Source organism: Eschrichtius robustus, chromosome 13, assembly GCF_028021215.1.
Source record: "Eschrichtius robustus isolate mEscRob2 chromosome 13, mEscRob2.pri, whole genome shotgun sequence".
Classification (NCBI taxonomy): Eukaryota; Metazoa; Chordata; class Mammalia; order Artiodactyla; family Eschrichtiidae; genus Eschrichtius; species Eschrichtius robustus.
Genome location: NC_090836.1, coordinates 61121702 through 61138778, shown reverse-complemented (window position 1 = coordinate 61138778; position 17077 = coordinate 61121702). Strand labels below are relative to the sequence as shown.

Sequence of the window (17077 nt, the reverse complement as noted above, 5' to 3'; positions counted from 1 at the left end):
CAGAAGGTATATTTAATATGTGGAGTGAGCTTAGTAATGAAATGCAATAAAACAGATTGTGCCCACTAGGTGTAATGTAATTTCTTTTGGAACTGAAAGGAAAAAAAGAGTGGACATTACAGTTTAAATAGCTCCAAATTCAGCTTCTTGTTTCAAAAATAAATATTAAAAGACATATTTAATTTGTCTTTTCATAATAGGTTGATGGGATTGTGGTAAAGACTAGTTCTAATAACAAAGCTATCTAATGTACTAAATAGCCTTAAAAATGAATATAAGGATTAAAGTTAGCTTTTTGTGCTTAGAGAGAAAATTATTCATCTTCTCTAAATAAATAGTATGAGTGCCTGACACTATCTTTGATAGCAAAGAAATATCAAAATTATTGGGCGGTGGAAAACAAAGTAATGATGCTATGAAAACTGGATGATAAATGACACTGCAATCACCTGAGTAACTAGATTTAGAAAGAATGAAGGAGGAATGTCGATTCATTTAGCTAGAGAATTTGAGCTTTAATTAAAAAGTTATAAGTTTTAAATGTTTTGTCATAATTTTATGGGTAGAAGACTTTCTCTAGAGAGTCCACATACTCTGGGAATGCTCAAGGATTTTATTTCGAGATTTAAATACTAGCAGTTTTTCTCTCTGTTTGATATGTCTTAAGAAACTGGCAACCAACCAACAATTGCAATGCTAATAGACAAATGTGAAAAATCAACTTGCAACACAGAAGTGTTATACTGTGTAATTAGTGTGGGGTGTGATTCATCACATGGTGGGCACCACATGGAGAATATGCCAGGAGAGAAATGTCATCAAGCTTGACTCAGGGATAGGGAGATATGGAGGCAGGGGAGTCATTAAAATGGAGTTAATTATACCTTTCTGAATTAATCTAGAAATTGGTTCATGGGTAGCTTGGTTTGTTTATGACAATATTACTTTGATTACATCACACTGATGGTTTTTTTCAAAGTTTATCCTCTACTTTCCTACAAAACCTGGTGCCCTGCAGCATCAGCAGTGGATAACCATATCTCAGAGCTATGTTCTTTATAAGACTTCAAATTCACTATGCTTTAATAAGAAACATGCAAAATATTCAATGTATTATATAACAAAGATTTATCGGCGCTATCCTTAAAACTGATCTGACACCTGACCAGATTTACACACACAAAAGAAAGAGGATGAAGGGAAAGACTAGAATTTATTGAATACCTTCAATATTCTAGGCACTGTGCCACACACATATACCTGTGACACGTACACATAGATAAAAAGGAAGTCTAATGAAAGCATTTGAATCATATTTTTAAACTTAACTGACTAATCCAGTGATTCATTTGTATTTACATATTTATGTTCAGATTCATTCAATCTATATTCCTAAAGCAACAAATAGTACATTTTGATCTATATTTTGAATTTTGCGTTTTAATTTATTACAAAAATATGTACATTACAGTGTACATTTGTACATTACATCTGTGCATTACAGTGGCGTTATTTACATAATACAGGTCAATCAGGAAAAAAAAATTACATCTACTTCTTTTAAACTATGTTCCACATTGTTACATATTTTCCTAGGCAGTCACTGAATATGCCGGATAGTGATAAATGACCCTTTGGCAGCTTTGACTCTGTGCAGTATGCTCTTGGCCTTTTGCCGAGGTAGAAAGCCAGCCTGAACACATGAAGTAAAACTCTTAAGTCTTCCTCAAAGGCAAACTATGGGATTGACTATGAACGTGTTATTGGCACAAAGATAGTAGGTCAGATTATCCTGCAAGAGAACTCTCAGTAGAAAATGTAACTGGGGCTTCTCTAGGGATTCATTCCTTAAATCACTATTTAAGTGCACTAAATACTTCCGTTGTGAGCTCACAGAGCTTGGGGTGACTCACATGCATCTTACGAGTAGCTTATTCATCAGAACACATGTGGCCCACTTTCCATACTTGTCATAAATTGATCTTAAGCCTCATACTGCTCCACAACTCTTCTGGCGAACTTGTGGTCAGAGCAGCCATCTGACTGGTCCTGGGGCATGATCACAGCACCTTCCAGACCCCTGCCTCACTTTAGAGGGCATGGGGTAGATGGAAGGCATTTGGCATTCCAGTGTGCTTATTTTGGCAGCTCTTTGGTAGATGTTCTGCTGCTATTAGTTTTTATTATTGTGCTTCCTAAATATTTATGCCATCTTATGCTTTTATTTGAAAATGTTGCAAGTTTAGACATTTTTATAAAATAACATTTAGTAAGATGTCAGAGTTGCTTGTGTGCCCTGTTCTCCTTAGCATAAAATTTCTAGACATGTTTGTTAATTTCTCTATTAAAAAACATTTTAGTATTTAGTACTCTTGATTTAGGACACTCTAGACCCTAAACATCACAAAATAATTTGTAAAGTACAGCACACAATATACTCTTAGTAACTATATAAATGAATCGAATTAGCTATTGCCCGATTATGAGGTTTATATTTTCAACATTAAAACTGTAAATGGGATGTCTGTAATGCACAGGATCTATGTTTTTTTACAACAGTGTTGTATATAAGGTTCAAGAGGCCAAAAAAAATGAGTGCTGAAGAGGATTGCTGAACGGGCATCAGTATGGAAAAATGGCAAGGGCCTCTGAGGTTCCATGAGGTTGTACTTCCATTAGTTTAAAATTAAGGAAGTGATGTACTGTTTCATGGAGAAATATTGTTCAAATTGCTAGGGCTATGTCATTAGAAGGAAATTGCCAGTTTCAGGTACGAGAATGTAGTTTTGGGGAAGGGACCATAGAACAATGTAAGTGTCTCTGTTGAATGCCCCTAAAGTTTATGGGGATCATTACAATCTCAAATTAGTTTTCAGAATTCATAAAGATGCCGATTCACTTTTGATCTATAAACTTTTGAAAATAAGAATATGCTATATCCAAAGGGAGCATATTGGTTTTTATGCTTACGAGGCTCATTCGTTATGGGAAAATGAGACTGAAACTTCCTCAGTTCCTTTATATTTATGGAAGGGGGTTATCGGCAACACAAATTAACCCCCCTCTCACCCAACAATAGTGGTCCACAATCCTACAGTCGATGATTAGGTAATAAAAGTATGGAAAAGCCTCAGGCAGCAGTTGGTAAACTAGAAAGTCAGTGCAAGCATCTGTGTCATGAAGGGATTCATCACTCAGGCTACAGAGAGCCTGTATTGTGAAGTTAGCTGCTTTGCAGATAATGGAATAAAAGCCACAGCTGAGTTTCAGTTTTCAAATGGCACCTTTCATTATAGGGGTATCTTGGAACATTTCAAATGGCAATTAAGTCAAGTGTAAAAAATTAAATATGCAAGTGAAATATGTAAAGCAAAATGGCCATCATATGATAAAATCAATTTAAATGTCCATTTAACAGATGGTTTTCCATGAGCTGGGTATTATACCGAAGCAAGGAAAACATGAAAGATAGAGTTAGAGAACAGAAGAAGAGGGAGAGAGAACAGGAGAGAGGCAAGGGGAGAGGAAGACGGCAGAAGGAAGGGAGCTAAAAGGAGGGAAGGGGAGAGGGGAGGAGAGGAGAGATCTTTCACTTCTGTGTTCACTTCAATGACTACACAGGTTGTCACTAAATGAGTCTTTCATTCCGATTATTGAATGTAAAATCAAAGAATTAAAACTACTTCATTTAAATACATAAACTCATTAGCTTAATTGTTCTTTCTTTCTCTTTCCTATGGATATGAAAGAATTCCTTCCCTTTTAGCTTCCTTTATTAAAAATAAAAAATATAGTAAAACATGTGCTAGGGCTTTCAAATTCTTCAGCGCTGGGAACACACACAGGGATAAAAATTGAATTTCAAATCATTACAATCAGAGACTTTTAGCTTAGCTTAGCTCATGGTGTGAAAGAATCCAAGTGAGTGCGTGGGGGATGACCATACAAAATTGGACAATATTAGGAGGTATTAGGGAGGGTGCCAGGGTGGATGCTTCTGGGAGAATCCTGCTCAATGGGATGAGCTCTGGGTCACAGCCTCGGGCATTCTGTCAGTGAAAACTGAGGAAACTGTGATTCTCAATGCCAAATCTCAGTTATATTTTGTAATGGAGTTGAGCAGCAGACTAAAAAGCAATAAATGTTTGAAGCCCAACTCACTTTAATCAGTCCATTATTTTGCTCCTTCCTCCTACCTACTTACCCCACCCCCCATTTCATACCCCTAACTATTAGAGATGTGAATTAATGGTCACGAAACTAGCTGGTTTAAATTTCCAGAGACATAAAACAGAGAAAAAAGAAAACGTTAGATACTCTGCAAACTGGACACTAGTCCTTAAAAAATAAGTTCAGTTTCATCAATGAAATTCACTTCTTGGGATTGTATCCAGCAGAATTTTAAACGAACTATTAATATCAGTATATGTTGCCAGATACACTTCCATCCAAATGTATGAATTTATTCCATTTAACAAACCAAATAGCATGAAGCATTATTACCATATCCAATTATCATTCTTTGTGTAGACCTGACCACAAAGTAATGAATCTCAAGTTCTGTACCTCAATAGCAACCTTGGTCCTCTGTATCCAAATACTGAGTCATTGTGACAGGATAGTGTTCTTGTTCCAAGGATCCCAAACTGGGTTCACAGAATCAATAGAGGGGTAGTTGATTGGATTAAAGATTTCTGGAGTGTATTTGGAGTCTCCCAAGTTGAGAATCATTGCATTCAATCACCTCTCACGGGAATTTAATATTCAATACTAATATGTTAGAAATACCTTTGCAAATAATGAATGGCGTAAAGTCTTTAGCATGGGTGTGTGTGTGTGTGCACGCGCACACGCGCTTCAAAGGAATGGGTATGACTTTATTGGAAAGAAATGAAGTAAATGTATAATTTCATATGTTTATAAAAGCAAAGCATTAGAACTCATCTTAAAATATTTACCTCTTTCAGTTCACCTTCAGTATTAAGAAATTCTGTAACTCCACTGATAAGTTTGGAATTCAAAAACAATGCTTCTCCATACCTTGAAAGATTAAAAAAAGTCTTAATGTTAAAGCAGGCAGTGATTTAGGAAATACTACTACACATATTTTTTAAGAACCCTTCTCAAGGGCTCCAAGTGACCTGTGTTGTCATAGTGCTATTCAAGGCCATTTCCCTAGGGAGTCAGGGAGGTGCAAAGAGCTGTGGCTATGGGATGCCATCAAATGTATCCTGATTTGGCTCACAGTGTTTCAAAGAGGTCTAAAGAGAGCCCTCTAAAATTATATTTAGGAATGACTATTATATTTCCAATATAAAGCCAGAGAAAGAAACATTTTAAAACTTTCAATTTTACTTTTTTTTTTTTGGCCGCACCCCGTGGCTTGCGGGATCTTAGTTCCCTAACCAGGGATCGAACACTGCAGTGGAAGCACAGAGTCCCAGACACTGGACTGGCAGGGAATTCCCTAAAAGTTTTCATTTTAAAGCAACCTAGATCACTGTAAGGAAGAAGGATCTTACCAAAAGAAATAGAACTGCAGGAAAAACTTGGGTATTAGCAGTAAGTCACACAGATCCTTTGGTCTGGTCAGTCAAAATTGACATCGGCATTATCCTTTTTCATTCCTAGAAACTGAGCCAAATTTCTCAAGAATGCTCCCAAAATATTAGCATTTTCTCATGTGAGTATTAAAATAAAACATCAAATTGTTCATTTGAATGTCATAATCTTTGTGCTACAAGCATAATTACTTAACTCATGACCCAAGGCAAAGAACACTATGTATCAGTGAGTTGGAAAGATTTCTCATTTCATTTATTGTCTACTGTGTTAAGGGTACCTATCACAGGTTATCATACTCTTTGAAATAAAAAAAGTACACTAGACTAAACTGGAGGCAGGATCAAGATGGCTGCGTAGAAAGACCCTGAACTCACCTCCTCCTATGACATGCCCATAATACAACTATATAAAGAACTTGAGAACAAATTATGTATCCATTCATGATAAAAACCCTCAACAAACTGGTATAAAGGGAACATACATAAACATAATAAAGGTCATATATGACAAGCCCACAGTTAACAGCCTACTCAATGGTGAAAAATGAAAGCATTTCCTCTAAGATCAGGAACAAGACAAGGGTGCCCATTCTCGCTACTTTTATTCAACATAGTATTGGAAGATCTTGCCACAGCAAACAGACAAGACAAAGAAATAAAAAGAATCCAAAGTGGAAAGGAAGAAGTAAAACTTTCACTGTTTGCCGATGACATTATACTGTATGGAAAACCCTAAAGACTCTACAAAAACAAACAAACAAACAAAACCTGTTAGACTAAATGAATTCAGTAAAGTTGCAAGAAACAAAATTAATATACAGAAATCAGCTGCATTTCTATACACTAATACTGAATTATCGGAAAGAAAAGTCAAGAAAACAATTCCATTTACAACTGCATCAAAAAGAATAAAATATCTGGGAATAAATTTAACCAAGGAACATGAAAGACCAGGTACTCTGAAAACTATGAAACACTGATGAAAGAAGTTAAATGCAACATAATTAAATGGAAAGATACACAGTGCTATGTATCAGAAGAATGAATATTGTTAAAATGTGCATACTATCTAAAGCAATCTACAGATTCAGTGCAATCCCCATCAAAATACCAAAGGCATTTTTCACAGAATTAGAACAAATAATCCTAAAATCTGTGTGGAACCACAAAAGACCTTGAATTGTCAAAGCAATCTTGAGAAAGAAGAACAACACTAGAGATATCACACACCCTAACCTCAAACTATACCACAAAGATATAGTAATAAAAACATGTGGTACTGGCACAAAAACAGACACATGGATCAGTGGAAAAGAAATAAATCCATGCACATCCGGTCAATTAATTTGTGACAAAGGCAGCAAGAATATACAATGGGGGAAAACCAGTCTCTTGAATAAATAGTATTGGAAAACTGGACAACTATATATAAAAGGATGAAAGTGGACTATGTTCTTATACCATATACAAAAATAAATTCAAAATGGATTAAAGACTTAAATGTAGGACCTGAAACCATAAAACTCTTAAAAGAAAACATACACTCTTTGACGTAAGTTTTGGCAATATTTTTTTGGATCTGTCTCCTCATGCAAGGTCAACAAAAGCAAAAATAAACAAATAGGGCCTCATCAAACTAAAAAACTTTGGCACAGAAAAGGAAATCATCAACAAATGAATAGGCAATGTACTGAATGGGAGAAGATATTTGCAAATGATATGCTTGATTATGGGATAATATCCAAAATACATAAAGAACTTACAAAACTCAATATAAAAAAAGCCCATTTAAAAAATGGGCAGAGGACTTGAATGGACATTCTTCCACAGAAGACACACAGATGGCCAACAGGTACAAGAAAACATGCTCAACGTTGCTAATCATCAGGGAAATGCAAATCAAAACCACAATGAGATATCACTTCACACCTGTCAGAATGACTATCAACAAAAAGTAAAGAAATACCAAGTGTTGGTGAGTACATGGAGAAAAGGGAACCCTCATGCACTGTTGGTGGGAATGTGAATTGGTGAAGGCACTATGGAAAACAGTATGGAGGTTCCTCAAAAAAGCGAGAAAACAGAACTATCATACGATCCAGCAATTCCACTCACGAGTATTTTTCCAAAGAAAACAAAAACACTAATTGGAAAAGATATAAGCACCCTTGTGTTCACTGCGGCATTATTTACAATAGCCAAGAAATGGAAGCAGCCTAAGTGTCTATTAACAGATGAATGGATAAAGAAGATGTGGCATTTATATATACAATGGGATATTACTCAGACCAAAAAAAAAAAAAAAAAAAGGAATCTTGCCATTTACAACTACAAGGATGGACCTAGAGGGTATTATGCTACCTGAAATAAGTCAGATAGAGCAAAACAAATATTGTATGTTTTCAGTTATATGTGGAATCTAAAAAAAAAACAAACAAATGAAAAAATATAACAAAGCAGAAACAGAGCCACAGATAAAGAGAAATAGTGGTTGTCAGAGGGGAGGAGGGTGGAGTGAAGCGAAGGGGATTAAGAGGTACAAATACTAGTTATAAAATAAATAAGTCAGAGGGATATAATGTACAGCACAGGGAATATAGTCAATAATATTTTAATAACATTGTATGGTGTGTAATTTATAAAACTGTGGAATCACTATGTTTTACACCTGAACTGTACTGTAAATGAACTACATTTCAATAATAAAAAAAAAAAACTAAAAGTACTCTAAAGATAAGATTATGAGTTCTTGAAAGCAGAGGTCCAGTCATCACAAAAAGAGGTTTTCTAATGCTGTTCTTACCTGTGGGAACTTAAGTAATTTAGCTTCTGGAGCCTCAGTTTTCTCATCTGTAAAATGAGGGGAGCTAAACTGTATGACCATCATAATTTGCTATAATTCTAACATTGAACTATTCCATGGGAAAAGTTATATCAATAAAATGAAATAAATAGACATTCAATAATAATATAAGTAATCATTAGTGATCAATATGTGGTTACAGAAATGGCCTACTGTACAGGAATGAGAATAATTCTTCAAAGAGTGTTTTGCTTATACTTTGCTTGCAGTTATGTGAAGAAGAAAAAGGCACAATCCTTTCCTTGAAGGTAATATACTATCTAGTATTGTAAACAGATCATTCCCAGGTAGTGTGGCTAACTGTGGTGAAAATAAAATTATACAGTGTTCAGAGAAATTCTCTTTAGCTGTGGGGTCTTCAGAATGGCTTCCAGGAGAAGATGCCAGATCGATTAAGTATGGAGTAGTTCCAAATATCAAGGAAGAAAGTAGTTTTAGGCCGAGAACCAACATAAACAAAGGCAAGGAGGTGTGAAACAACATGGTGTATGCCGACGACTACGTGCATTTGGTATTGAGTGTATAAACTGTGAGGCTGAGGATAATAGAATAAGAGGTAGAAGGGTTAGGAAGAGAGGAGCTTAGATTTTCAGTGTAGCACAGAGTATTGAAGGTTTTACAGCAGGAAAATATCATTTTTGCTTTTCAGAGAGATTCTTGGGACAAAGGGAAGAGGTATATGTGTGAGTGTGTGTGTGTGTGTGTGAGTGTGAGATTGTGTGAGTGTGTGTGTGAGTGTGTGTGTGTGAGTGTGAGACTGTGTGAGTGTGTGTGTGTGTGTGAGATTGTGTGAGTGTGTGTGTGTGAGTGTGTGTGTGAGTGTGTGTATGTGTGTGGTGCTGGTGGGTGGTAGATGTAAATATAAAGGCAGGAGACAGAAGGCTATTGTTAAGAGTGCTGGCAAGACATAAGAACCTTCACTAGGGCAGTGGTAGCAGGAAAGAGAGGAAGAATTCAAGAAACATGAAACATTTAGGAATTGTTAAATTATAAGACCTCAAGCCTAATTGTTACATATGTCAAGGGAAAGGGAGAACCATATGTAGATTTCCAGGTGCCTGGCTTGAGCAATTGGTGGATGACCATATATTTACTGAGAAAAGGAAGACAAAGGCAAAAGGAAAATGATGGTTTAGCTTTGCAGGTACACCCCAGTAGGGGATCTCAACAAGAAACTGTCTATCATAGGGTGAAGCTTAGGTGAAATGCCTGAGTTAGAAATGTAGATTTGGGAATGAATCAAGCCACGAGATTTGATGGCAACTAAAACCAGGGAGAATCTGCAGGGCAGGAAGCAAGGAGAACCTTGGACAGTTTCCCCATGAACTTTCATGTTCAAAGATCGACAGAGGAGTAGAAGATGACGGAGACAATCCTATTTGTCAAGATAAACACTGCCCTGTCTGTAGAAATGCTGAAGGCTCAATCTTTCTACCCTTTTTTTTTTTTTTTTTAAGTAACAGACTTTAGTTTTAGAGCAGTTTTAGATTTACAGAAAAACTGAGCATAAAGTTGAGTTTCTAAATGCCTCTTCCTCCCTCTTCAGAGTTTTCCCTATTATTAATGTTCAGTTAATAAAACAAAGAGGTCATTAGACTGAGGTGGGTTTAATGCTGTCTCGATCTTTCTACCTTTTGATTAGAGATCATGGACTCTCAGTGAAACAAAACAGGCATATCAGGAACCAAACATTTTTTGGTAGGGACTATAGACTATATATGCATTACACTGAACTCTGATCTACAAAACCGCTCCCTAAAGAAACTCTGTTTATTTGGTAGATATTTGATACTTTTTAAATTGAAATACTTGTATATATATATATTAATTCCACCTTGTGTCTGACTATTCATTATACTATGTGCATGACAGCAAAGCAAGTTCTAATCTTTCAAACATTCCAATTTCTGAGCTGAAAATACTAGGGAAAAAAATGTGCTTTCTAGGAATATCAGTGCTTTCTAACAATGAAATATTTATAGATAGAAATATGTTTTAATATGACATATCCATTCAAATTGAACTCATTATACAAGGTCAACCAATAAAAATGTGCTTTTAAAAAATAAAGTTTATACACCAATTTTTAAGAGACGGAACAGTAGGTATGTTGTCTGGAGACATTTAAGTTGGAGAACATGCAGCATTTACATGCTCTATGATGAATTTAATTTTAAAATACCGTAGAGATTATCAGAGTAATAAATTAACATTTATTATAATATATTTAAATACATAACGAAATATTTTCTAAAATTGAGGCTGAATTATTCTCAACGTGAAGCAAGATGGCTCAGGAATAAATTCTACTACAACTAGAATTATACAGCCATTCAAATATTCCTTCTCGATATCATGGTTTTATTTCAGGTGTTTAATGATATTTATATTTTTAAAAGAATTTAAACAATTCCACAGAAGTAATTAAAGTTTTCTTGTTATAATACCATTACGTATGATTCAGAAATCATTTTTTCTACAACACACTCAGGATATAGGGTTTTAATGACATGATTCCTCCAACCTAAGACAGTTTGATAGATCTTCCAGGAAAGCTGCAATGCTAAACCTTTTCACTCTGCTCATTTCCATATATAATTATGGTTATCAATCTTTAATAAATGAATAATGTTATAGAACTGTTAAATTAATTCTGAGTTTCACAAGAGTGGCAACACCCATCTTGGCTAACTACTTCAAAATCTAATTCTATTATCTGGACCTTGGTTCTACCACAAAAAGTAGGGCTTTTATCTCTCATATGTCACCTTTGATTTACTCACTCCAGTATGAATGATTGAACTCTTATTTTTACCTGGTATTTAATATCTTCCATTTATCTCTAAAAAATTTCCAGGCAAGGTCTCGGCCATGTGGATTTCGAGCTACATGGATTATCACATCAATTGCATCTTGATCCAGCACCACCTCAGAATTCAGTGATAGATTTAGAAGCCTTTAAGGATAGAATTGTGGGGAAATTTTTAGTCCAATAACAAAGATTTTTTTAAAAATTACCAAAATTACATGATTTAATTTATCACAGTCTTCAAAGAATAGTCCAGTGTAAACTTTACTAAAACAATTTTATCAATAGAACAATTTTGTTTTTATAAAGGGAGGAAGATCAAATTCATCATATTGTAATTAATATATTAATTAAAATCTGAACAATCTTGTGGGTGGAGAAATCATAGTTTTGGTTTGATGATGCAAACTCACTTTAAAAATTCTTTTTAATAAATGCTTCTTTTTATAATGAAATATTGTCTTACATACATATGAAAAAACATATGAAATAATTAGTTAGAAACTAAGGTATACCTTTCAAATCAACAAGCTTTAGTCATATTAATATGGCAGTTTTCCTTAGCTCTAGAAAGATAAATTTTAGAGTAACTAGCATATATTTAAGGAAATAAAAACAAGTTCAGTACAGTTTGATTAACAGAGAATACTCTCATTACACGAATTTTAAAAATTAATTGACCCACCTATTTAATAAATTCCTGTCATCGCTGCAAGTTAAGGCTTCCAATAATATTTTCTTTTCAGAAACGGCCGTGGTGGAGTGGAATTTCATCCATATGAATTCCCAGACATCCTCATCTAGTAGTGAAACTCCTGTACAGTAGACGATGTCTCTAACATTCAGTGGTATTCTAAAGAAGCAACCCATGGTGGTTTTCTGTTAATTAAAAGCTTCATAGTATTGAAAATAAAGACAGATGCTGCTCTACTGGTCAGTTTTTAAAAAGATGGTTTTGTTAATTAGATTTACCTGAAAGAGAATAATGCTATATAGTAACAATATTCAAAAATATTCCCAACTAAATGAATAAAATAATGTATTTTATTTAAAGATAGTTTTGAATGAAATTTTTTCCACTCTTGAAACTATGTAAACAAGAATCAGAACATAAAGCCTTAAAAAAATAGAAACAGGGTGACTTATATTTCCACCAACATTCATATATTTATCAATCAAAAATTTTGCTCTCAGAATTGTTAGACCCAAGAACCATGAGAAAGCACTGGATGAAGAGACTGACTAACCTAGATAAAACAGAAACATCTCCTAAGTTCTTAGACAATTTTTTCTAAAATTATTTTTCTCAAATAGCTCTCCAAATTTTGGAACCTAGAAGATTATTAATAGAGATAATAAACAGATAAAACATAAGTAGTAAATTTTGAGAAAGTAAATGTTACAGTGGGAAACTGTTACTCTATTTAATTAATCTTGGCTATTTATAAGCTGAAATTCTCATGTGTACTTCGCTGTGGCAATTTTTTACTAAATATTGTTCTTTCAAGTTTTGATATATACCCCACATTAAAAAAAACTGTTCTCTTAAAGAACACTCCAATATTTTAAAAAATTAAAAATGCATTTCTGCTTTGTATAATATTTAGTGATCTGTTACTAAAATTTCTCATTTATAATTTGAATGTGGTTAATATAAGAAATGTTTTCTCTGGATAACAAGATGAAACAATCCCTTTTAAATATTTAAGACTTTGATGGTTAAAACATTGCTTTGGTTAATGGAGTATTTGGAAAACAGGAGGAAGCGTCTGAATGACTACCAGTAAGATGATCTTCATCTTACTCTGTTAAGCAGCTAAGTAGGTCTACAATCAGGATATTGAAGATTGTGTATCAGGATACCAAATGTGTAGAGTTGTTAGTACTATCATACAAAATTCACAGTTCCCAGAAATGGCTAAAAGTATATTATTCTGTCTCTTCTTACCAATAATTAAAATGTTTGGAGAAAAGTTACTTTAATCTTGCTGACTGAAGCTTTTTTTCCTTTGTGGTATTTGAAGGCAAGCATTTTGTTTGTTTGATTGATTTGTTTTGTTTTTGAAGAAACAAAAGGAAGATAGACATCAGAAGAAACCAGAAAAGAGCTTCACTTCTTTCTCCTGTCTTCCCTCTCAGCCCTGGAATCCCGTGACGAAAGTACCCATAATAGTCTTCCCAGGGGCTTCCCTGGTGGCGCAGTGGTTGAGAATCTGCCTGCTAATGCAGGGGACACGGGTTCGAGCCCTGGTCTGGGAAGATCCCACATGCCACGGAGCAGCTGGGCCCGTGAGCCACAACTACTGAGCCTGCGCGTCTGGAGCCTGTGCCCTGCAACGGGAGGGGCCGCGATAGTGAAAGGCCCGCGCACGGCGATGAAGAGCGGTCCTCGCACCGCGATGAAGAGTGGCCCCCGCTTGCCGCAACTAGAGAAAGCCCTCGCACGAACCGAAGACCCAACACAGCCAAAAATAAATAAATAAATAAATAAATAAATAAATAAATAAATAAATAAATAAATAAATAAATAAATAAATAAATAAATAAAGTAGCTATAAAAGGAAAGTTGGAGGAGGATTCTCTCCACCCTCTCCTTCAAAAAAAAAAAAAAAAAAAAAATAGTCTTCCCAGTGGCTGGTGAAACTTTCTTCTCCCTGCTCTGTTTATGACCAGCTTGCCACACGGCACATCTGAAATCACTAGGGAAAACATTGCCACCATATGTTGAAGAGTGTGTCAGTCCTGGTAGATACAACATAAGATTACAAAAATGCATCCATCTTTACTAACTGCAATGAGAAAGTTAAAAGTTTAACGTCTTCCTTTAAATCAAGAGCCAGGAAAGAGGATGAATTTTTTCCCTCCAAATATTACAGGCTACAGGGCACAACACTGTACTATTATTGTCATGATTTTGGCCAAGAGATCACTATAAAAATTTGCAAAAACTAACAATAAAATGTCTACTTAAATCATCAAATCATAGATCAATGCATATTAGACCTAATAGTAACAGCTTACTTGCTAACAAAAATTCCTTAAGCAATTAATATACCAAAGAGTTCAGGGATAGAGCCCACTGAATGAGGTTTGTTTACTGCGTATGAAACCAGTCTCCAATGTCAAGCAGAAAGGCATATGGAAATATAGAAAAGGCAAAAAAAGAAAGAAGAAAAAGAAAAAAGAAAAAGGCAGATATTAAACTGTTCCTTAGAAATAACTTGTGTCATATACTATAGTCATTAGCAACAATCCATATTTTTGCAATTCAGTAGTTGCTCCTGGCTGATGCTGAACTGTGTAAAATGCAGACACAAATGAATAAATGGGTTGGTCAGTGCAAAGTCCTGGACACTGGCTAAAGGGGCATCAGAGGTAGAAAATACCACTTTTGCACAATACTACATTCCAGGTTACCTATCTTATTTTATGTAGTCTATACGATAATATCATGATATCCGTATTATAAACTTCTTTTTGCAGGAGAGGAAACTGTTCTGAGAGAGGATATTTTGCGCTATAACAACAATATAGTAAGTTGAGAACCAGGATGAGCTATACATGAATGTCTTTCCTATTTCTATCAGCTTAGACATAGCTAATGATGATGAAAATAAGATATATAGATTTCTGTTAGTAGTAATAATCAGTAATTGTCACTGAATGCTGATTTTTGTTGTTCCATAAAACGCTATCTTATAGAAAGTAAGAACAACCAAACCCTGGATCTAACTAGTAGTCTGCAGAGTAATACCAGTGCATCTAATCTATAACTCCCGTAGTGCTGAACTGGCCACAGATGTCACTCCTACCCTCTTTTTTTCATTACTTTTTTTTAAGTCCATAGTTTAATCAGTCATCTTTGATAAATATTCAATGGCGGCAAGAATGGTTTTCCAACAATAAGCTTCCATTCTGTTCACCAGCATCGAAATGACACTTGTTAAAACACAGCCTCTGGCTGACTTAAAGGACATAGGCTGGGGGTGTATTTAAGGAGCTGCTGTGTAGCAAGCTGATCATACACAGAGCAAGGAGAAGAAATCTTGAAAGGGCACCCAGCAATGAAGTGCTGGATGAAATGGCAGACGGACCATCCTGAAGGAATCTAACAAAAGTTGTCCTGGGCAAAGGAGGCCTTTGAAAGCAAAGCTGCCCAGAATAAGGGCAAATTCTGTCTTTGAACCGGCAGCCTCAAACAAGAGAAAGACCACATAATTTGGATGTGCTCTGGAAGAAACTGCAGGTCAAGTTTCAGGCTCATGAGCAGCTGTCCCCCTATGCATAGCAGATGCGTCAAATTTCATTACTATGAAAATGAGACTTACATATATTTACATATATAATCTGAAACCTGTTGATGGTCCACTGAAAAATAGCCCTTGATGTCAGCTACAAATCCCCAAACTCTCAGCAAAGTAATGGCTATTAGCAGATGCTGGGAGGTACACTTGCTTAAGATTCATAAGGCTCCTTAGAAGAGCAAGGACAGAGCGGATTAGCTGGAAAACACCACTCTGATTTTTCTAGCATCTCCTCCCAACCCATCAACTCCTTATCTTCCTTGCTCACCCACCAGATAAAGAATCAATGTATAGTTCACAAGATTATTTGTACTCATCACTGAAAATAAAACAAGATTGGTGAGCACTGAACTTGCCAAGGGCCCTTGGCTCCTAATGATTTCCATTGTTAATGAAACCCTCTTTTGCTGCTAAATTTGTAAAGATGTGCTAACAACATTTTAGCAAAATGATTGCTCTGGGGACAGTTTAAGATCTCTTTGTATAAACCAAAGTCATTAGGAACAAATGAAAAAGCTCATTTTTTTGTAAAGCATGAGCTGAAAAACCCACGGAACTCATAGTTATGAATAGTGCAAATGAGTCCTATGAGATTCTTGATATTAGGGTTACAGGGAGAGAGAATATGGAAATTGTTTATGAAAATGTGACTACCCCCATGGTCATTTCTCTTTAACTGCTGCCTCAGAAGTAAATCTTTTAGTGGAATTTTATCATGTGGGAAGGAAAGCTGGGTATGGTATACATTATATAAAGGAACAGGGAGCTGGTCTCTCCTAGCGGCCTTCCTACAAGATGAATGGGGTAATGCTGAGCCAAAAGGAAGTGCCTTTATCTTTCTAAGGTACTAACTTTGCAGAAATTATTACATAATTAATGTAACTTCTACTATGTTTTTTATTCTACTCTCATTTTAAATAGTATAATGACAGAGTTCATGTGTATGATAAAACTTTTGAAAGCATAAAAATTCAGTATATCATTTTGGAATAATTTATTTTTTGCATTTTGGTGATGATACGTTTAACCTTTTTTATCTTGCCAAAAGCAAATGCCTAAAAACTAAAAGCTTTGGGGTAGAAGTTAAAAAATTAAGCAGTGGAAAAATTAAAGGCATGCGTCTTTTAGGAAAAATTTTTTACTGAGTTAAATAATAATGGTGATGTAGTGGGACTAATATTTTAAAACATAGTAAATTGGTAATTATTTATTAAATGGAAAATTGTGAAGTAGATTGGTAAATTAAGGTAAATAACAGGAAAATTTCCAAAGATTTTGCTATGAAATTTTTCATTGCTGCATTGTATTTTAAGGTTAAAAATCAGGACTCATCTAAAATAACAATAAAGGACTAGTTTAAGATATAAATGGCAACTAAGAATGATATCACAGATTAACATTTAATGATATGGTAAAATATATTATTTAATATGATGAAATATATTTTAAGGACAGAGTGTAATATATATATATATATATATATATATATATATATATAATATGACTTGTTAAGTCTAAAGAAAAACGTTAATGTGTA

The 17077-nt window shown here is 34.9% G+C and overlaps 1 protein-coding gene across 1 annotated transcript in view; it reads right to left on the bottom strand.

Moving 5' to 3' along the window:
* Nucleotides 1-17077, bottom strand: part of TRHDE (thyrotropin releasing hormone degrading enzyme) — a 394881-nt gene that overhangs the window by 708 nt on the left and 377096 nt on the right. Inside the window, exons 16-18 of the mRNA XM_068560705.1 lie at nucleotides 11922-12089; nucleotides 11243-11383; nucleotides 4959-5040 (exon numbers count right to left, since the gene is read on the bottom strand). Coding sequence (XP_068416806.1) covers nucleotides 4959-5040; nucleotides 11243-11383; nucleotides 11922-12089 — 391 coding nt within the window. The remainder of the gene's footprint in view (nucleotides 1-4958; nucleotides 5041-11242; nucleotides 11384-11921; nucleotides 12090-17077) is intronic.